Below are 22,896 nucleotides of genomic sequence, written 5' to 3'. Positions count from 1 at the left end.
TTTTAAATAAACTATTGTGAAATGACGGCGTTTCCATTAAACGATGTTATGCGACTGAAACTGAAATTTTTTCCTCTCATGATCAGTCATTCCAACAATTATGGTAATGGATGTTAGTAGGTTTACATATATCTCAGCCGCACCAGCTATTATTATTACTGTAAGGAGTCGTAGACGTGTTATACAAGCTTTAATGGCAAGGAAAGTGTCTGGGTGTTTCTCCCTCATTTCTGCTTCAAGATCTTGATTGTGGCATTTCTTAGTGGTTAAGAATCCAGTATTCACTGCGATATATGGAAGTTTTTGCGAAATTGACGTGTTTCCATTGGCCATATTTTCAATTCTCAATTTCAATTTGCGCAATTTGAAGGGTAATGGAAACGCGACTAGTGATTCATACTTAGCCTATTTGTTTATTCAGCAGATGCTTTTATCCACACAACAAGCGATTCATTTTAAAGGGTTCTGTCTGGTGATAAAACAAGTGAACAACATCCTCTTAGTCAATTGTTTGATAATCTAAAAAAGCTGGTGATTTTCAGTGTTTCATGAAGAAGTTCGCAGAGATGAGGTTGGGCCGTTAACCGAAATATGTGAACCTTATCTTTGTTTTATCAGACTAATATAATGTACACAAAATGCACAGGAGAGATGAGGTCTGGCCTCGCACAGGGTCACGTCTGGTGTATGATTAGACCAGAGCAACATCTGCACTAGAAAATCAATGCAGTTCCAGTTAATGACTGTCTAACCGTCCCTCGAACACACATGAGTGACAGAAGCACACACACACACAAGGCTCAGAATCACTGTTTTATTTCAAAGCTCGTCTCACACTCTTACAAGTAAAGGTTCTGTATTGGCATCGATGGTTCCTTGAAGAACCTTTAACATCTTAAAAATAAAGGTTCCAAAAAGGGGTTCCACAGAAGAACCATTTTTGGTTCCCTAAAGAACCTTTCAGCGATCAGTTCTTAAAATAACCATTTTTTTCTTAGTGTGAAGAACATTTAAAAAATCTAAAGAACCTTTTTCCACTTTAAAGAACCATTTGTGCAATGCAAAGGTTCTGTGGATGTTATCAACTTTAAATATGGAACTCAACTTGGTTTGATTCTCTAGCAATCCATATTAGTTAGTCCAAAAACCAATAGTCCAAATTATTTTGTACATGCTTTCACTTCTGCAATAATCCACTGAGTGTCTTTTCTAAAAAAGAGACCAACCGTAGGTCTGTATTCCAAAGCATTCATGAATTACAACCATTTAAGTTCAGATCTGTGGGGAGGTGAGAGTCTACAGGTCAAGAACTGACCCTAAAGGTTCTTTGGGGAACTGGAAGTGGTTCTTCAGTGGCGAAACCTTTAACCTCGGGTAAAGACAACAGGAGATCCACTGATATTATTCAACCCCTCAACGGGAGTTTTCACAACCATTCATGGTTTTATGATGGAAAGATGCACTTTTATGGACTTCGAAACAGAAACCGGCCATTCACTCCCATTATAAAGCTTGGAAGAGTCAGGACATATTGTAATATAACTCTGTATTCGTCTGAAAGAAGATTGTCATATACACCTAGGATGACTTGAGGGTGAGTAAATCATGGGGTAAGTTTAATTTTTTGGTGAACTATCCCTTTAACAGGTCAAGAACTGATCCCTGAAAGGTTCTTTGGGGAACCGAAAATGCTTCTTCAGTGGCGAAACCTTTAACCTCGGGTAAAGACAACAGGAGATCCACTGATATTATTCAACCCCTCAACGGGAGTTTTCACAACCATTTCAATCCATTTTAAGAAGTTAGCCACTTTGGTGTAAATCCCGTAGTACCCCGGCCGATGGCAGCCTTTACCCCACGACACGACGCCCGTGAGGAACGAGGTTCCCTCGTAGCGCGTGACTAGCGGGCTTCCGTCATGTCCTCGGCAGGACTCGTGTTCGCCCACGACGTAGCCCGCGCAGAACATGTTAGCAGTGACGTTGACGCGGCTGCTCGACACACACTGATCTGTGGGCACTAGCGGGACGTTGAGCCGCTGTAGAGCGCCAGACGACGGGGCGCTCAGGCCTCGCGACGAGTGGATGTTGTGCCCGACGGTTCGCTTGCTCCATCCGCTGAGCGTGTGGAAGCGTACGGCTACGAGCTCGTCCTGTGCTAGCTGTGCCGTGGGCAAGCATACGGGCACGGCGTACACTGAACGCTTGAGTTCTTCATGAAGCTTCAGGAGGGCCAGGTCACTATCCAGTGAGACGGGGTCGTAACTCTCGTGGATAACCACAGCAGAAACATCATACGCCTCCTCTGGGCCGTCCATCACATCCAGGTCATGATCACCTGCGGACAAACAACTGCTGTAGACAAAACTGGAACGCAGCTGAATAATGCAGTAGCACCTCACTGCAGTACACGAGATCCAGGGGGCGGAGTTGGATCCAGATCTAAGGGGTGGAGATTAGTAGGTTTAGGTATATGTAAGGTGGGAGGAGTTGGATCTGGATCCAACTCCTCCCCCTAGATTTCGTGTTCTGCAGTGAGGACCATCTCGAATAATGACACTATGGACGTTATTCACAGCAGCGCCATCTTTTATTTTTAACGGGAATGAAAGCGAGGCTGTGAGGGATAGACATACATCTCTTCAGTGGCTTATTCTATTATTTAAAGGCGCAGTGTGTACGTTTTAGTGGCATCTAGTGGTGAGGTTGCGAATTGCAACCATCAGAAGTTACGGTGGCCGACAGGGAAAGATGTCGCCGGTTAAGCTGTGCTTTAGACGTAAGTAGAGACTGTATAAAAACCATCAATCCGCACTTCAGACACCTGTGATAACCTTCAGACGCTTCAGGTCCTTCTGATGAACGCAGTGAGCCGCGGTTACGACCCAGCCGTCGTCCAGAAGAGCTCCTCCACACACACTCTCTCCGTTATAATCTATCAGCGCCTGGAGACACAGAACACACTCATCATCTGATCACTTCTTCTCGTAACACAGTGACGAGCACATTTACTGTTACCTGCCAGGGACAGTGACCTCTGGGACAGTGAGTTCCCCCCGCAAGCTGTTTTTGAGAAGGATCTGTGTTTGTCTTCTGAAGCGGAATCTTTCCACATGGATATTTAACTAAAACAAATCACAGTTTAAATAGAGAAGGTTTGGCAAGAGAAACATTGATGTTGAAAAGTGCCTGAAAGTGCCACTATTATTTATAAGGTTCTTAATGTTGTTTTTAGCGTCTCCTACAACAGGTTTACATTCATTCATGCTCAAAAAACACTTTAATTTCCTCATAATCTGCACTGCAGCGTCAGCTCTTTTCTCTCAGTGTCTGAAACGCTGAATCAAGGATTCTAGTCTCTCTAAGCCCCGCCTCTCTGAGAGCTGCTCTGCTGTGATTGGTCAGAAAGCAAACGCTCATTATCATATCTGAATCTCAGCTCTTGATCACAGTGATGCGAACAGTAACGATGGCGTGGGTTTTACCGTATCAATCTCAGAAAACAGCGTCTTCTCGACACGAACAACACGAACCAAACTCCTCCAGTCTCAGATACACTACAGTGTTTGAGGGCGGGGCTAAGAGACGCTGCTCAGCCAATCAAGACCTGAGGCTGGCATTATGCAAATTAGTTACAAACCTACAGGTTCAGTGAGACTGAATTACTGACGACTCGTTTCAGTTCAGAATCACTTGTTTCTTCAGGAGAAAAAACTTGATTGATCTTTGCAGAGCTTTTACATTCAAAAACAGCTTTATTACACACTACACTACGGCTTGCTTAGTTGGGGACATTTCATTTAATATTCAACAATATTATTGATCTGCCTTTCTTGACACCATTATATGAGAACTGAACTGAGCTGGACGATGACATCACGGTTTTCTCCAGCGGCGTTATATATAAATGAACTAAATTAATAACTTTTTTACAACAAAAATGAACCATCACTGAACTTACTTAAGCTACTTTAGCTATTTTCTTCTAGAAACAAACTTTGTTGCATTATTTTCCTGTTATCTCTGTGAAGCTGCTTTGAAACACTGTATTGTAAAAAGTACTGTATAAATAAAGGTGACTGTGACTGTCTTGAAAGTTCATATTCAAAAAAGCATTATAGGGGCACTTTAAATAAGTTTAGTTTGGAGTTTGAAAGTTTTATAAGCCTTGTGTACTTTGAGATTTGAAGTTTATAGGTCTTTATTTATATATTGTTCCCACCTTGAGCAACACAAGACGTCCCGTCAGCCCCCAGTGTGTATCCCGTGGCACAGCGACACGAGCGCCTGGGTCCCGAAGCCTCGCAGAACTGCTCACAGCCTCCGTTCACATGAAGACACTTCAGTGTCTCCTCGAACCCTGCCCGGGGAAACATCTATGAGCTTTCAGAAGAACACGCCGCTGGTTATTCTTCACGTTCACGCACCTTTCTCACAGTACTTTCCCTCGAACCCCTCCAGACACAGGCAGTAGTAGGTGCTCGCCAGATAGACACACGTGCCGTTGTTCTTGCACGGATTGGTCAAGCACGGCTCCTTAGCTTAGACAGATGATTACATGTATGAATCAAGAAAATGTTAAAAAAAGGTTGGTTTATAGTAATGAATATGAAAACACCTGTATTTTGGGTGGGAATTCAATGCATCTTGAAGACTTGGACTGAGCTGAAACATGGAAGCTTGTTTCCACAACAGAATAAAAAATCCAATCTTTTTTCTCAGAATTGCATGATATAAAGTCAGAATTGCGTGTTTTAAAGTCGGAATTGCATGTTATAAAGTCGGAATTGCAAGAAATAAACTCGCAATTCGGACTTTTTCCTCAGAATTGTATGTTTATATCTCGCAATTCGGACTTTATAACACACATTTGGGAGATATAAAGTCAGAATTGCGTGATATAAAGTCGCAATTGCGTGTTATAAAGTCAGAATTGCGTGTTATAAAGTCGGAATTCCAAGAAACAAACTCGCAATTCGGACTTTTTCTCAGAATTCTTACTTTATAACACACATTTGGGAGATATAAAGTCAGAATTATATGATTTAAAGTCACAATTGCGTGTTATAAAGTCATTTGTGAGATATGAACTCTGACTAAAAAAGTCTGTCTTTTTTTACCCTTAGAATTAGACTTTATAACTCGCAATTGTGAGTTTATATCTTACAATTCTGACTTTATGACACGCAATTGCTTGTTATAAAGTCAGATTTGCGAGATATAAACATGCATAAACATTCTGAGAAATAAAGTCAGAATTGCGTGTTTTAAGTCAAAATTGTGAGATAAAAAGTCACAATTATCTTTTTAAAAAATTTGCATTTTACATTTTTGGCCGAAACAAGCTTGCATAAACAAACACCTTTTGAACAAACAGAACCTTTGACTTCAGGTCAATAAATACTGTGGGGTTTTTTTGTTTGTTTTTTGTCAGAGTAGCAGTCCATAGCCCCTTTCACACAGAGATTCCGGAAAATACACGGATAAAGTGACCCGGGATTTGACCCGGGTTCGTTTGATTTTGGTTCATTCACACTGCGAGTGATTTTCCGGAATCAGAGAGTGCGTTCACACACAACCCGTAAAAATCCCGTAACGACACGTGACATCGATGTGACTTTGTAATGTCTCAGCAGCGTCTTAAGTTTGCTTATGAGCTGCGATCTCTCTCTCGAGAAACCACGCTTGTGCATTTTTTTCTCTGATTCGATCATAAACTTGCGCATTACGTACCGTTTCACAGCTGGCGAACGATCCCGCGCTTCAGCGTCATCACTACAACACGGCATTATTACGGCTTTTGTTCACACAGCGCGCGTTCCGGGACTGAACACGGCAATGTTACTAGGTCCCCAACCCGTCATCGATCCCGGCATCAATCCCGGGTCGTGTTTGCGTTCACACAGAAGGCACTCTGGCAATTTGCCGGCAATTTCCCGGGTTCAAAGCGCTGTGTGAAAGGGGCTCATGTAATGACCAGTAATTAAATCAGTTATATGATTATATAATACTGTGGGGTCAGTGATCACAACTGTAGGCTACTAATAATAAGTACAATGTCAGAAAGATTCTCTCAGTGAAAAGCACTTATTTATACTAATAATTGACTACATTTATTTGAGGAAACTATAGTTTGCCATGGTTATTTTTTGTGGGCAGCGGTGTCACATTTATTACTCACCGGAGTAACTCAACCAAAACTGTTTCTGCAAAAGAGAAACAAAACGAATTCGCAAACTTACTTAAATTAAAATAATACACCAGATGAGTAATAATATTGCGCGTGAATATCTGAGTGAGTACCGTCTTCGTGTCGTCCTCGAACACCTCGCGCGCCTCCTCGTAATCGCAGATTTCTTCGATGCACTCGCGCTCGAGGTTCCCGCCCTTCATCTCCTCAAGGAAAGAGTTCGCGCGCCTCACGCGCTGCAACACAGAACTGGCGCCATCTTTGTCAAGAAACACTGGAAACAACGAGGAAAAGAGGTAGAACAGAGGTAGTTTGATGCGCTAAGTTGTTTAACAGGCGGTCTATATTGTTATGTATCGATACACGAGCGACACGAACACTGGGCGCCCGCGAGTCACTTTCTTAGATTATACCGGGAGAGTTATTTTAGTTCGTGTCGCTCGCAATTCTTACCACCGATGCATCCGTGAAATATCAGGACACACAGCAACGCAACAGCACAAGTGTTCATGTTCACCTCCGGACACACACACAATGTTTCCTCAGAATCCTGATGGAGAGACTGAAATTAGCCGATCGACCGGGAGCAAAGGGCTTCTGACTGTGAGATTCACTCAGACTCACTGATAATGAGTTACGTAATCAAACCCATTATAGGACCAGGCTATGATTTTAAAGTCACCATGTAATCAAAATGCACAACTTTATGGAATACTGCAGCTTGATTCTAAATTATTTATCGGTGCACATTATTATTATCATGTTAAATTCATGTTCCTGGTAATCTTGAATCAGAATCAGTTCCTCTTGCAGCATCTCTTCTCTTCTCTGATGACGAGGGCGGGGCTATAACCTGTCACTCACATGAGATCAGCCAATAGCAAACCACAACCATCCAATCAATTCCCCACAGACACAATCAAGCCCCGCCTACATTTGTTCTTGTTCCCGAAGCGTTTCACTGGGATATACGACACAATAGAGGAACTTTATGCTCACACAGAGTATTTTGAAACAGTACTAACCGTATAATGTGAGAAACCACTCATTAGCCAGTGTTTAACTACGTATTAGGCTACACCCTGTCCTAACCAGACGCAACACTGTGACGCAATAAAACGTAGAGTTCTTGTCCTAATGAGCCACGATGGCGATACTCGATAAACAGTTTTTAATTCTGCACCGTCGCCCTGGAACAACAACATACAAAGTATATGGTGAAGTATACTCATGAGAAACTCACAATCGTCTGGATTCCCATTGGAACAACTGACAAATTTGCACACACACGCATTTATACACATGCATATATAAACCAAATAAACACAGATAGTTTTCATTCTACTTGAACTGTTTATTTTTGAATGAGGTAATGAAGGCCAAAGCATTGAGAAGATAAAAATGTCAAACAATGAAGAAATCAGACATAATCAGACATAAATAGAGCAGTGCTCAAATTCAGAAGCTTTAATGCTTCACATGAGTAGAATTCGCTGTATGTTCATGGATCCACTGCGTGTAGATGCCGTAGGTTCCCGGACTACTTTTATCTCTACCACTTTCATGATGAATAGATGCACTTTTATGATGAATAGATGCACGATGCACTTTTATGATGGACAGATGCACTTTTATGATGGACAGATGCACTTTTATGATGGACAGATGCACTTTTATGATGGATAGATGCACTTTTATGGTCTTCAAATTTTCTCCAGCCATTCACTGCCGTTATAAAGCTTGGAAGAGCCAGGATATTTTTTTATATAACTCTTGATTGTGTTCGTCTGAAAGAAGATTGTCATATTCACCTAGGATGGCTTAAGGCCGAGTAAATTATGGGCTAATCTAAATTTGTGGGTGAACTATCCCTTTAACGCTTCACTTGAGTAGAATTCGCCGTATGTTTGTGGATCCACTGCAGGTAGTTGGAGACGCGCGTGTAGATGCCGTAGGATCCCGGTCGAGCGCAGCCTTTCCCCCAGCTCACGATTCCCAGCAGGAACGTGGTGTTTCTGTAGCGGGTCACTAGCGGGCCGCCGCTGTCGCCTTTACACGAGTCCTGCTTTCCCTCGATGTAACCGGCGCAGAACATGTTATCAGTGAGCGCGACTTCGCCGTTCTTCACACACTCCTGCGTGCGAATGCGCGGCACCTGGAGTCGGCGCAGTAAACGTGAGGTGGGTCCGTCCTCGCTGCGTTTGCCCCACCCGCTCACCGTGTGCTTGCTAACGGCCCACAGCACGCGCTCCGCCATGTCGCGCACCGGCAGGCACACGGGCACGGCGTACGTGCCGTAGACCACGGGTCTGCTCAGACGCAGCAGGGCGATGTCACTGTCTGCGGTCTCCGACACGTAGCCGGGGTGCATTAGCATCTCCTCCACCTGGATCACCTGTTCTGTGCCTTCGTCCACCTCGATGTCGTGCTCACCTGAGTCACAGGGCGACAGAACAACAATAATTCGTCATTAACAATCGTAAAGTGGTCCCGTAATGCCCTTTTCACAAGATGTAAAATAAGTGTCTGATGAGTGTGTGTGTGAAGTTTTAGCTCACAATACCCCACAGATATTTTTTATAGCATGTTAAAATTGTCACTTTTTGAGAGCGAGCAAAAACACGCGTTTTTGTGTGTCCCTTTAAATGCAAATAAGCTGCTGCTCCCGGCACAGAGGGCGGAGCTTCAAGAGCTCATGTGTTAGTAGCTCCGATTCCCTCACACACGGGGTTTATGTACATTTTAGGGTTAGTGATGTCACTAACCCGGGAGGAAGCTCATTGTAGTCTTTACCAGCCGTTTGTTGTAGTCCTTATTAAGTGATTTCTTTAAAAGCAAATATCTCCCTTTGCTCTGAACTTTGAGCGTCGTAACTTTGCAGATGTTGTTTATGCTCAAACAGCAACATTACACACTAACATCAACCACCCCTTTAACAAACACATTAAAACTTTCTCAGGCTCTTTTCAGTTATTAAAATAGTTCTGTCATCAGTTACTCACACTCATGTTGACTTTCGTTCATCTTTGAAACACTAAGGAAGATATTCATAGATCTTTGTCAGAGTTTTGGGTGAATAGACTTTTAATGGAGGGTCAGAAATCCCTCAGATTGTAATAAAAACATCTTCATTTGTGTTGAACGAAAGGTTTGTGGGTTTTGGAATGACATGAGAAGTAATGACAGAATTTTCATTTTTGGGTGAACTAACCCTTTAACAATTACTTGTATAATAAGTAATTATGCAAGTAAATTGTTGTAATTTTCTCTTCTTGATAAAATTGATTTTTAATTAATACGAATGACATCATTTTCAGCTACGGCTAATAATTTTTTTTAGGCTGCAATATTTTGACTGTTTTTGTCCTGGCTGTTGACTGTTTATCTAATCAGGCGTGACAAAATCAATAAAAAAATCACAGCCAATCAGAAGAGCGTGTGTAATTCTGCTCTGAGAGCGACTGTACCTGCGACTATCTTGAGAAACTTGACATGGAGTTTCTCTAAACAGTGTGCGGCTGTGAGGATCCAGGTGGGTTTATAGATCACACCTCCACAGAAGCCCTTCTCGCCGTACTTCAGCAGCACCTGTCCACACACACACACACACACACACACACACACACACACACACACACACACACAGGTGTTTGACAGTAATGACACATCGACATGTGAGTTCTGTGACGTGACCTCTGCTACCTGCCACGGACAGTGACCTTTAGGACATTCGGCTCCACCAACGATTCGAGACCTCAGATCCGCCTGAAGGTTCGTAGCAGAACCTCCCCCCCAAAGAAGTGGAACCTTCCCACACGGAAAAGCCTCTGTAACACACGGACAGTCATAATGGTTTAATTCTAAACTAATTAGACAGTTTTCTGTGTAATTAAAGGGATAGTTCACCCAAAAATGAAAATTACCCCTTGATTTACTCGCCCTCATGTCATCCTAGGTGTATATGACACTCTTCTTTCAGACGAACACAATCGGAGTTATATTAATAAATGTCCTGACTCTTCCAAGCTTTATAATGGCAGTGAATGGCTGTTTCTGTTTTGAAGTCCATAAAAGTGCATCTATCCATCATAAAAGTGCATCTATTCATGATAAAAGTGCATCTATCCATCATAAAAGTGCATCTATTCATGATAAAAGTGCATCTATCCATCATAAAAGTGCATCTCTCATCATAAAAGTGCATCTGTCCATCATAAAAGTGCATCTATTCATAATAAAAGTGCATCTATCCATCATAAAAGTGCATCTGTCCATCATAAAAGTGCATCTATCCATCATAAAAGTGCATCTATCCATCATAAAAGTGCATCTATCCATCATAAAAGTGCATCTGTCCATCATAAAAGTGCATCTATTCATGATAAAAGTGCATCTATCCATCATAAAAGTGCATCTGTCCATCATAAAAGTGCATCTGTTCATCATAAAAGTGCATCTATTCATGATAAAAGTGCATCTATCCATCATAAAAGTGCATCTATCCTCATAAAAGTGGATCTATCCTCATAAAAGTGCATCTGTTCATCATAAAAGTGCATCTATTCATGATAAAAGTGCATCTATCCTCATAAAAGTGCATCTGTCCATCATAAAAGTGCATCTATCCATCATAAAAGTGCATCTATCCATCATAAAAGTGCATCTATCATCATAAAGTGCATCTATTCATTATAAAAGTGCATCTATCCATCATAAAAGTGCATCTGTCCATCATAAAAGTGCATCTATCCATCATAAAAGCGCATCTATCCATCATAAAAGTGCATCTATTCATGATAAAAGTGCATCTGTCCATCATAAAAGTGCATCTATCCATCATAAAAGTGCATCTATTCATGATAAAAGTGCATCTATCCATCATAAAAGTGCATCTGTCCATCATAAAAGTGCATCTATCCATCATAAAAGCGCATCTATCCATCATAAAAGTGCATCTATTCATGATAAAAGTGCATCTATTCATGATAAAAGTGCATCTATCCATCATAAAAGTGCATCTATCCTCATAAAAGTGCATCTATCCTCATAAAAGTGCATCTGTTCATCATAAAAGTGCATCTATTCATGATAAAAGTGCATCTATCCTCATAAAAGTGCATCTGTCCATCATAAAAGTGCATCTATCCATCATAAAAGTGCATCTATCCATCATAAAAGTGCATCTATCCATCATAAAAGTGCATCTATTCATGATAAAAGTGCATCTATCCATCATAAAAGTGCATCTATTCATGATAAAAGTGCATCTGTCCATCATAAAAGTGCATCTATTCATGATAAAAGTGCATCTATCCATCATAAAAGTGCATCTGTCCATCATAAAAGTGCATCTGTCCATCATAAAAGTGCATCTATTCATGATAAAAGTGCATCTGTCCATCATAAAAGCGCATCTATCCATCATAAAAGTGCATCTATTCATGATAAAAGTGCATCTATCCATCATAAAAGTGCATCTGTCCATCATAAAAGTGCATCTATCCATCATAAAAGTGCATCTGTCCATCATAAAAGTGCATCTATTCATCATAAAAGTGCATCTGTCCATCATAAAAGTGCATCTATCCATCATAAAAGTGCATCTATTCATGATAAAAGTGCATCTGTCCATCATAAAAGCGCATCTATCCATCATAAAAGTGCATCTATTCATGATAAAAGTGCATCTATCCATCATAAAAGTGCATCTGTCCATCATAAAAGTGCATCTGTCCATCATAAAAGTGCATCTGTCCATCATAAAAGTGCATCTGTCCATCATAAAAGTGCATCTATTCATGATAAAAGTGCATCTATCCATCATAAAAGTGCATCTGTCCATCATAAAAGTGCATCTGTCCATCATAAAAGTGCATCTGTCCATCATAAAAGTGCATCTGTCCATCATAAAAGTGCATCTATTCATGATAAAAGTGCATCTGTCCATCATAAAAGTGCATCTATCCATCATAAAAGTGCATCTATTCATCATAAAAGTGCATCTATCCATCATAAAAGTGCATCTATTCATGATAAAAGTGCATCTATCCATCATAAAAGTGCATCTATCATCATAAAAGTGCATCTGTCCATCATAAAAGTGCATCTATTCATAATAAAAGTGCATCTATCCATCATAAAAGTGCATCTGTCCATCATAAAAGTGCATCTATCCATCATAAAAGTGCATCTATCCATCATAAAAGTGCATCTGTCCATCATAAAAGTGCATCTATTCATGATAAAAGTGCATCTATCCATCATAAAAGTGCATCTGTCCATCATAAAAGTGCATCTGTTCATCATAAAAGTGCATCTATTCATGATAAAAGTGCATCTATCCATCATAAAAGTGCATCTATCCTCATAAAAGTGGATCTATCCTCATAAAAGTGCATCTGTTCATCATAAAAGTGCATCTATTCATGATAAAAGTGCATCTATCCTCATAAAAGTGCATCTGTCCATCATAAAAGTGCATCTATCCATCATAAAAGTGCATCTATCCATCATAAAAGTGCATCTATCATCATAAAAGTGCATCTATTCATGATAAAAGTGCATCTATCCATCATAAAAGTGCATCTGTCCATCATAAAAGTGCATCTATCCATCATAAAAGCGCATCTATCCATCATAAAAGTGCATCTATTCATGATAAAAGTGCATCTATCCATCATAAAAGTGCATCTGTCCATCATAAAAGTGCATCTGTCCATCATAAAAGTGCATCTGTCCATCATAAAAGTGCATCTGTCCATCATAAAAGTGCATCTATTCATGATAAAAGTGCATCTATCCATCATAAAAGTGCATCTATTCATGATAAAAGTGCATCTATCCATCATAAAAGTGCATCTATCATCATAAAAGTGCATCTGTCCATCATAAAAGTGCATCTATTCATAATAAAAGTGCATCTATCCATCATAAAAGTGCATCTGTCCATCATAAAAGTGCATCTATCCATCATAAAAGTGCATCTATCCATCATAAAAGTGCATCTGTCCATCATAAAAGTGCATCTATTCATGATAAAAGTGCATCTATCCATCATAAAAGTGCATCTGTCCATCATAAAAGTGCATCTGTTCATCATAAAAGTGCATCTATTCATGATAAAAGTGCATCTATCCATCATAAAAGTGCATCTATCCTCATAAAAGTGGATCTATCCTCATAAAAGTGCATCTGTTCATCATAAAAGTGCATCTATTCATGATAAAAGTGCATCTATCCTCATAAAAGTGCATCTGTCCATCATAAAAGTGCATCTATCCATCATAAAAGTGCATCTATCCATCATAAAAGTGCATCTATCATCATAAAAGTGCATCTATTCATGATAAAAGTGCATCTATCCATCATAAAAGTGCATCTGTCCATCATAAAAGTGCATCTATCCATCATAAAAGCGCATCTATCCATCATAAAAGTGCATCTATTCATGATAAAAGTGCATCTGTCCATCATAAAAGTGCATCTATCCATCATAAAAGTGCATCTATTCATGATAAAAGTGCATCTATCCATCATAAAAGTGCATCTGTCCATCATAAAAGTGCATCTATCCATCATAAAAGCGCATCTATCCATCATAAAAGTGCATCTATTCATGATAAAAGTGCATCTATTCATGATAAAAGTGCATCTATCCATCATAAAAGTGCATCTATCCTCATAAAAGTGCATCTATCCTCATAAAAGTGCATCTGTTCATCATAAAAGTGCATCTATTCATGATAAAAGTGCATCTATCCTCATAAAAGTGCATCTGTCCATCATAAAAGTGCATCTATCCATCATAAAAGTGCATCTATCCATCATAAAAGTGCATCTATCCATCATAAAAGTGCATCTATTCATGATAAAAGTGCATCTATCCATCATAAAAGTGCATCTATTCATGATAAAAGTGCATCTGTCCATCATAAAAGTGCATCTATTCATGATAAAAGTGCATCTATCCATCATAAAAGTGCATCTGTCCATCATAAAAGTGCATCTGTCCATCATAAAAGTGCATCTATTCATGATAAAAGTGCATCTGTCCATCATAAAAGCGCATCTATCCATCATAAAAGTGCATCTATTCATGATAAAAGTGCATCTATCCATCATAAAAGTGCATCTGTCCATCATAAAAGTGCATCTATCCATCATAAAAGTGCATCTGTCCATCATAAAAGTGCATCTATTCATCATAAAAGTGCATCTGCCCATCATAAAAGTGCATCTATCCATCATAAAAGTGCATCTATTCATGATAAAAGTGCATCTGTCCATCATAAAAGCGCATCTATCCATCATAAAAGTGCATCTATTCATGATAAAAGTGCATCTATCCATCATAAAAGTGCATCTGTCCATCATAAAAGTGCATCTGTCCATCATAAAAGTGCATCTGTCCATCATAAAAGTGCATCTGTCCATCATAAAAGTGCATCTATTCATGATAAAAGTGCATCTATCCATCATAAAAGTGCATCTGTCCATCATAAAAGTGCATCTGTCCATCATAAAAGTGCATCTGTCCATCATAAAAGTGCATCTGTCCATCATAAAAGTGCATCTATTCATGATAAAAGTGCATCTGTCCATCATAAAAGTGCATCTATCCATCATAAAAGTGCATCTATTCATCATAAAAGTGCATCTGTCCATCATAAAAGTGCATCTATCCATCATAAAAGTGCATCTATTCATGATAAAAGTGCATCTGTCCATCATAAAAGCGCATCTATCCATCATAAAAGTGCATCTATTCATGATAAAAGTGCATCTATCCATCATAAAAGTGCATCTGTCCATCATAAAAGTGCATCTGTCCATCATAAAAGTGCATCTGTCCATCATAAAAGTGCATCTATTCATGATAAAAGTGCATCTATCCATCATAAAAGTGCATCTGTCCATCATAAAAGTGCATCTGTCCATCATAAAAGTGCATCTGTCCATCATAAAAGTGCATCTATTCATGATAAAAGTGCATCTGTCCATCATAAAAGTGCATCTGTCCATCATAAAAGTGCATCTATTCATGATAAAAGTGCATCTGTCCATCATAAAAGTGCATCTATCCATCATAAAAGTGCATCTGTTCATCATAAAAGTGCATCTATCCATCATAAAAGTGCATCTATCCATCATAAAAGTGCATCTGTCCATCATAAAAGTGCATCTGTCCATCATAAAAGTGCATCTGTCCATCATAAAAGTGCATCTATTCATGATAAAAGTGCATCTATCCATCATAAAAGTGCATCTGTCCATCATAAAAGTGCATCTGTCCATCATAAAAGTGCATCTATTCATGATAAAAGTGCATCTGTCCATCATAAAAGTGCATCTGTCCATCATAAAAGTGCATCTGTCCATCATAAAAGTGCATCTGTCCATCATAAAAGTGCATCTATTCATGATAAAAGTGCATCTATCCATCATAAAAGTGCATCTGTCCATCATAAAAGTGCATCTGTCCATCATAAAAGTGCATCTGTCCATCATAAAAGTGCATCTGTCCATCATAAAAGTGCATCTATTCATGATAAAAGTGCATCTATCCATCATAAAAGTGCATCTGTCCATCATAAAAGTGCATCTGTCCATCATAAAAGTGCATCTGTCCATCATAAAAGTGCATCTATTCATGATAAAAGTGCATCTGTCCATCATAAAAGTGCATCTGTCCATCATAAAAGTGCATCTATTCATGATAAAAGTGCATCTGTCCATCATAAAAGTGCATCTATCCATCATAAAAGTGCATCTATTCATGATAAAAGTGCATCTGTCCATCATAAAAGTGCATCTATCCATCATAAAAGTGCATCTGTTCATCATAAAAGTGCATCTATCCATCATAAAAGTGCATCTATCCATCATAAAAGTGCATCTGTCCATCATAAAAGTGCATCTGTCCATCATAAAAGTGCATCTGTCCATCATAAAAGTGCATCTATTCATGATAAAAGTGCATCTATCCATCATAAAAGTGCATCTGTCCATCATAAAAGTGCATCTGTCCATCATAAAAGTGCATCTGTCCATCATAAAAGTGCATCTATTCATGATAAAAGTGCATCTGTCCATCATAAAAGTGCATCTATCCATCATAAAAGTGCATCTGTTCATCATAAAAGTGCATCTGTCCATCATAAAAGTGCATCTATCCATCATAAAAGTGCATCTATCCATCATAAAAGTGCATCTGTCCATCATAAAAGTGCATCTATCCATCATAAAGCTTAGAAGAGCCAGAATATTTTTTAATATAACTCTGATTGTGTTCGTCTGGAAGAAGAATGTCATATACACCTAGGATGACTTGAGGGCGAGTAAATCATGGGCTAATTTTCATTTCTGGGTGAACTATGCCTTTACACATGTCTGTACAGTGTCTGCAAGGCTATATTGAACCACTCGGCATGAAAGGGAAGCTGGAACAAGATCAAGTGTAGCGCTTGATCCGTGAGTGTGTGATATTCTCACCGTGTGTCAGGCAGTTCTGGCCATCCGACCCTAAGAAATACCCGTCGGCACAGGAACAGTTGCGCTGCCCGTCCTCCTCCACGCAGAAGTGTTCGCACTGACCGTTCTCATGCAGACAGGAGTCAGGAACACCTCGAACCTCTGAGGAGGCAAACAGGGGGAACATGTTCTTGGGCTTCAATCAGGAATTCGTTTGTTCTTTCACTTCAAGGACGATTTACTCTTTCTGGATGCCACATTCTCTTCAGAAAAGGTTCACTTCTCTGTGTCTAGTAGACACTTTTCAGAGTTCAGAAGCACAAATCCCTGGTTCATTACATTAGATATGGTTGATAAACGATTATATTCTGCAAAATTAACATAGTATAACATGTAACCAGTTTAAACACAAACTTGCAAAAGCTGGTTTTCTTCCTCAGTCCCAACCCTTATCAAGATATGAAGTCTTTTCTGAAAAAAGTATCAAAATCGTGTGTTTGATCTTAAAACGAGCAAATATCTGCCAGTGAAGTCAGACAAATCATCTTGTTTTCCCTTTGAATGAAGTTTATTGTTCTGACCCCATTAGCAGATATTTGCTCTTGTTTTAAGCAGAAACTCACTTTAATATCATCAGTCATTGTGTTTCTCCAGTAAATGTATCTTGATTTAAGAATGTTTAGATATTTGTGCTGGAAAACGAGACAGAAACCCTGAGGAAGAACAGCATTTTTACAGCATCTTTGGCAATTAAAATTATACAGCGGCTGAACTTACGTCTGTTTAACATAGATTTGATTACTAAATAACATTTTAATGACAAAAAAATAATGTCCCTTAACCCTGTTAAAGTGTGACTTCCCATTAAAAGCGAAATGGTCTAAAAATGTTGACATTATTTGGTCTCACTCCATTTTCTCCATTTTTAACTTGTAGTGTTGACTGCACAATAAAAAAAAAAAAAAATATATATATATATAATTATGTATGACTGTAACCTACAGTCTATCTTATTATATATATATTTTTTCCAATATCTTTGCACAGTAGTTGCACAGTTTTGCATAAATTGCACAGAAGTTAATTGGTAACACTTTATTTTGATGGTCCCTTTTGAAGGTGCTGTTGACTATACGTAACTTTGCAACTACATGTAAACTAACTCTCATTAGAGTATCAGTAGATTATCAGTAGAGTATCAGTAGAGTATTAGTAGAGTATCAGTAGAGTATTAGTAGAGTATCAGTAGAGTATTAGTAGAGTATCAGTAGAGTATCAGTAGAGTATCAGTAGAGTATCAGTAGAGTATCAGTAGAGTATCAGTAGAGTATTAGTAGAGTATCAGTAGAGTATCAGTAGAGTATTAGTAGAGTATTAGTAGAGTATCAGTAGAGTATCAGTAGAGTATCAGTAGAGTATCAGTAGACTGTCTGCTTAATATCTGCTAACTCATTATTGTGATGCTCCACAATAGACATTCACCTGATTATAAGTAACTTTGCAACTACATGTCAACTTATTCTGTTGCCTTTGGCTTGCTCAGTTGGGGATATTCTGGGGATATTTAATTTGATTTTATCAATCAATAAATTCCACTAGAAACAAACCTTGTTGTATTATTTTAATTTAATACTGTGAAGCTGCTTTGATACAATCTGTATTGTGAAAAGCGCTATACAAATATACTTGACTTGACTTGACTTATTCTAACCCTAACCAGTCTACTAATACTCTACTAATACTCAACTAACACTCTACTAATACTCTACTGAGAGTTAGTAGACATGTAGGTGCAATGTTACTGATAATCAACAGAATGTGTTAAAGGACCATTGGGGTAAAGTGAGCCGCTAGTGTTGATGAAGTGAGTTGTGTGATTGGACTATCGGGGTAAAGTGAGCCGCTACAGTGTTGATGAAGTGAGTTGTGTGATTGGACCGTCGGGGTAAAGTGAGCCGCTACAGTGTTGATGAAGTGAGTTGTGTGATTGGACCATCGGGGTAAAGTGAGCCGCTACAGTGTTGATGAAGTGAGTTGTGTGATTGGACCATCGGGGTAAAGTGAGCCGCTAGTGTTGATGAAGTGAGTTGTGTGATTGGACCATCGGGGTAAAGTGAGCCGCTAGTGTTGATGAAGTGAGTTGTGTGATTGGACCATTGGGGTAAAGTGAGCCGCTAGTGTTGATGAAGTGAGTTGTGTGATTGGACCATCGGGGTAAAGTGAGCCGCTACAGTGTTGATGAAGTGAGTTGTGTGATTGGACTATCGGGGTAAAGTGAGCCGCTACAGTGTTGATGAAGTGAGTTGTGTGATTGGACCATCGGGGTAAAGTGAGCCGCTACAGTGTTGATGAAGTGAGTTGTGTGATTGGACTATCGGGGTAAAGTGAGCCGCTACAGTGTTGATGAAGTGAGTTGTGTGATTGGACCATCGGGGTAAAGTGAGCCGCTAGTGTTGATGAGGGTAAAGTGAGCCGCTAGTGTTGATGAGGGTAAAGTGAGCCGCTAGTGTTGATGAAGTGAGTTGTGTGATTGGACTATCAGGGTAAAGTGAGCCGCTACAGTGTTGATGAAGTGAGTTGTGTGATTGGACCATCGGGGTAAAGTGAGCCGCTATTGTTGATGAAGTGAGTTGTGTGATTGGACCATCGGGGTAAAGTGAGCCGCTAGTGTTGATGAGGGTAAAGTGAGCCGCTAGTGTTGATGAGGGTAAAGTGAGCCGCTACAGTGTTGATGAAGTGAGTTGTGTGATTGGACCATCGGGGTAAAGTGAGCCGCTAGTGTTGATGAAGTGAGTTGTGTGATTGGACCATCGGGGTAAAGTGAGCCGCTACAGTGTTGATGAAGTGAGTTGTGTGATTGGACCATCGGGGTAAAGTGAGCCGCTAGTGTTGATGAGGGTAAAGTGAGCCGCTACAGTGTTGATGAAGTGAGTTGTGTGATTGGACCATCAGGGTAAAGTGAGCCGCTAGTGTTGATGAAGTGAGTTGTGTGATTGGACCATCGGGGTAAAGTGAGCCGCTAGTGTTGATGAAGTGAGTTGTGTGATTGGACCATCGGGGTAAAGTGAGCCGCTAGTGTTGATGAGGGTAAAGTGAGCCGCTACAGTGTTGATGAAGTGAGTTGTGTGATTGGACCATCAGGGTAAAGTGAGCCGCTACAGTGTTGATGAAGTGAGTTGTGTGATTGGACTATCGGGGTAAAGTGAGCCGCTACAGTGTTGATGAAGTGAGTTGTGTGATTGGACTATCGGGGTAAAGTGAGCCGCTACAGTGTTGATGAAGTGAGTTGTGTGATTGGACTATCGGGGTAAAGTGAGCCGCTACAGTGTTGATGAAGTGAGTTGTGTGATTGGACTATCGGGGTAAAGTGAGCCGCTACAGTGTTGATGAAGTGAGTTGTGTGATTGGACCATCAGGGTAAAGTGAGCCGCTAGTGTTGATGAAGTGAGTTGTGTGATTGGACTATCGGGGTAAAGTGAGCCGCTACAGTGTTGATGAAGTGAGTTGTGTGATTGGACCATCAGGGTAAAGTGAGCCGCTACAGTGTTGATGAAGTGAGTTGTGTGATTGGACCATCGGGGTAAAGTGAGCCGCTAGTGTTGATGTCCGCGTCTCTCACCGTGCTCACAGAGGCGTCCGCTGAAGCCCGGCGCACAGAGACACGTGAAGGATTCTGCGTTCTGACTCGAGCACAGCCCGTTGTTCTCACACGGGCTCGATGCGCAGTGATCTCTCACTGCAGACCAACATGAAGATGCATCTTAATTACGCAGAAAATGTCATTTAACAAAAAGTCCCATATCTTTAAAACTCACCGTCGTAGATCGTCCAGAACTCATTCTGTGTGGAGACATTAGTTAGATAGGCATCTTTACTCACATTTCAGACGCATGCCACATAAGAGCCAGACTACATGATGCCTGTTCTGACACCAGTATCAGAGTATCAGCAGTTTAACCCTCACCCTTCCCTTGCACTGTGGAACACATCTTTCCTTCGCGGGTCAAAGTGACCCGAAGCCCTAAAATTATACTTGATTTTTTTGTTTGTCCAGAAAGTTTATTTTATTTCATTTTGATAATATTTTTTCTATTTTTTAATGCAATTTCTTTGGAGATAAAAAATAAAATAAAAAGTAATTTAAGCACATTCCCCACATTCTTAAATTCAAAATAACTCACAATTTCATGCATAACCCTTTAATTCAGCTCTAAATATCTTACATTGTGTGTCTTTGACCTCTTGTGGAAATAAAATAATAAAATAATATAAGATGATATTTGATGACTCTAGATGGGCTTATATGTCTATATGGAGCAAATGAGCTGTTCCTCTGGGTCCTAAAGCCAGTTTCTCTTCAGTGTGCATCAGATACACATGTAGACATTATACAATCATGTTTTTGGTAAAGTTTTAGCATTTTTAGTTTGAAGTTTGAGCATTTTTAGGTGTTTCTATGTGAACTGAAGCATTCCTCACATCCCATTCATTCCTAAGGGGGTCAAATTGACCCGTGAATGAAGGATTCGTTACTTTTTAAAATCCACAAAAAAAAATGTTTTGTGTTTATTCGTGGGTCAAGTGCGACAGAAGTCCTGTGGTCTCGGACCCCTCTGATGAACACTACATTTTTTAATTTCTAAAATGACCCGAGGGAAGGATGAGGGTTGGGTAGGTAAGACACCTAACCGCCTTTCCAGTGTAAATGTGGCATTACACTAATAAAATATACAACTACAATCCTTCAGGTTGGGAAAAGCAGTTTAAGAGTAAGTTGCACTAGATTTCTAGAGGACATGCATCAAGATCAGTGCGTTCAGTGAACGTGTGCTGTAACCCTGACCGTGGCCTCGGTGTGCTCGAACACCTCTCTCGCCTCCTCGTACGAACACTTCTCCTCCAGACACTCCCTCTCCAGATTACCCATCTTCATCTCCTCGAACCAGCCCGAGTTCGCTCGCCTGCCCCGGGTCAGAACCTCGTGAGCCCCGTCCCGTCCCGTGAACACTGAACACACACGTACACAACAACACTCTCATGATAAACACTACTGCACCTGGTTGTACAGTTGGTGTATCTACCGTACCTGTAGCCGAGTGAACACAGTAAAGACTGAAGAGGACGTGAAACCCTGCCAGGAGACGCATGTTGACCAGCGCTTCAGTTTGTCTTGTGCTGGAGGTTCAAAGGTCTGAAGTCTAAATACTCTCCAGCCCTCGAGCTGAAAACACTCCCTCACTCACACACACACACACACACACACACACACACACACACACACACACACTCACACACACACACACACACACACACACACACACACACACACACACACACACACACACACACACACACACACACACACACACACACACACACACACACACACACTCACACACACACACACACACACACACACAGAGAGACAAGACAAAGGACAACATTTGAATTTTTTTTTTTATTTCTGATACATAATACAAATTTTAAACATGTTCTGCCAGTGTTGGTTATATATTCTCACTAGCATGTGTGCTTAAAGGTGAAGTGTGTCAAGTAGATGATCTGGTCCCAATGTTTCCTTCCCGATGCTAAACATCGTGAGTCTCGGCCCAAACTCATGAAACGAGTCAGACGAAAGTGTCACTCTTCAGGAAGTCCGTCCAAAATTACCAATTTAACTTGGAATATGGCATAAAGTAAAGCCTAAACACTCTCTGTTACTGTAATCTCCTGTTATCACTGTAAAGCTGCTGTGAAACTCTATAGTGTTAAAGCGCTGTATAAATGAAGGAGACCCGACTTGACATAAAACATTTGCAGCTAAGCAGTGTTTACATCACGTGTTCAAGAGAACAAAATCGTCACTTCCTGGCACAAAATATTAGCAATAAAACTTTAAATTTCTGCAATCTTTCTCTTTCTCCCTCCATCATAAACGTGTGTCTCGAGCGTCAGACGAAACACAGTAAACGCTGTCATGTTCTCTGGCGTTCGGATGCTGGTGTTCGGGAACACACTCGTGTGTGTGAGACGCTTCTGGAGGGAGTTACACCAGATCATTCTGATCACACACTTAGACTTTCAGAAACACCAAACCAACATTAGAGATGCTGCGACGCCATTGGTCCACTGGTTACTCCAGTTATCCAATCACAGCTGACGCTGAGGCAAAGTGACGTTTTATTGAGGGATTTATACAGTAAATGTCTTTCCATCTTCGTTCATGTGCGTGACTTC

At 40.2% G+C, this 22,896-nt stretch overlaps 2 protein-coding genes across 2 annotated transcripts; both read right to left on the bottom strand.

The window, feature by feature from the left end:
* Positions 1-800: 800 nt before the first annotated feature.
* On the bottom strand, positions 801-6,794 carry f7i (coagulation factor VIIi). The gene is made up of 8 exons (XM_084399249.1): positions 6,643-6,794; positions 6,303-6,463; positions 6,181-6,205; positions 4,427-4,540; positions 4,222-4,359; positions 3,018-3,124; positions 2,824-2,944; positions 801-2,337 (listed from the first exon to the last, which is right to left on the bottom strand). The coding sequence occupies exons 1-8, from the start codon at positions 6,698-6,700 to the stop codon at positions 1,712-1,714; spliced, it is 1,350 nt and encodes a 449-aa protein (XP_084255375.1). The 5' UTR covers positions 6,701-6,794; the 3' UTR covers positions 801-1,711.
* A 952-nt stretch (positions 6,795-7,746) lies between these two features.
* Positions 7,747-21,918, bottom strand: f7 (coagulation factor VII). Its single transcript, XM_084399263.1, has 8 exons — positions 21,746-21,918; positions 21,503-21,666; positions 20,475-20,499; positions 20,279-20,395; positions 16,681-16,821; positions 9,892-10,016; positions 9,657-9,777; positions 7,747-8,622 (listed from the first exon to the last, which is right to left on the bottom strand). Exons 1-8 carry the CDS (start codon positions 21,804-21,806, stop codon positions 8,063-8,065), a joined length of 1,314 nt encoding a protein of 437 aa, XP_084255389.1. The 5' UTR covers positions 21,807-21,918; the 3' UTR covers positions 7,747-8,062.
* Between the last annotated feature and the right edge of the window lie 978 nt (positions 21,919-22,896).

This window comes from Rutilus rutilus (assembly GCF_951802725.1).
Source record: "Rutilus rutilus genome assembly, chromosome: 2".
NCBI lineage: Eukaryota > Metazoa > Chordata > Actinopteri > Cypriniformes > Leuciscidae > Rutilus > Rutilus rutilus.
The sequence above is the reverse complement of the archived record's forward strand: the minus strand, read 5'-3'. Positions and strand labels throughout refer to the sequence as shown.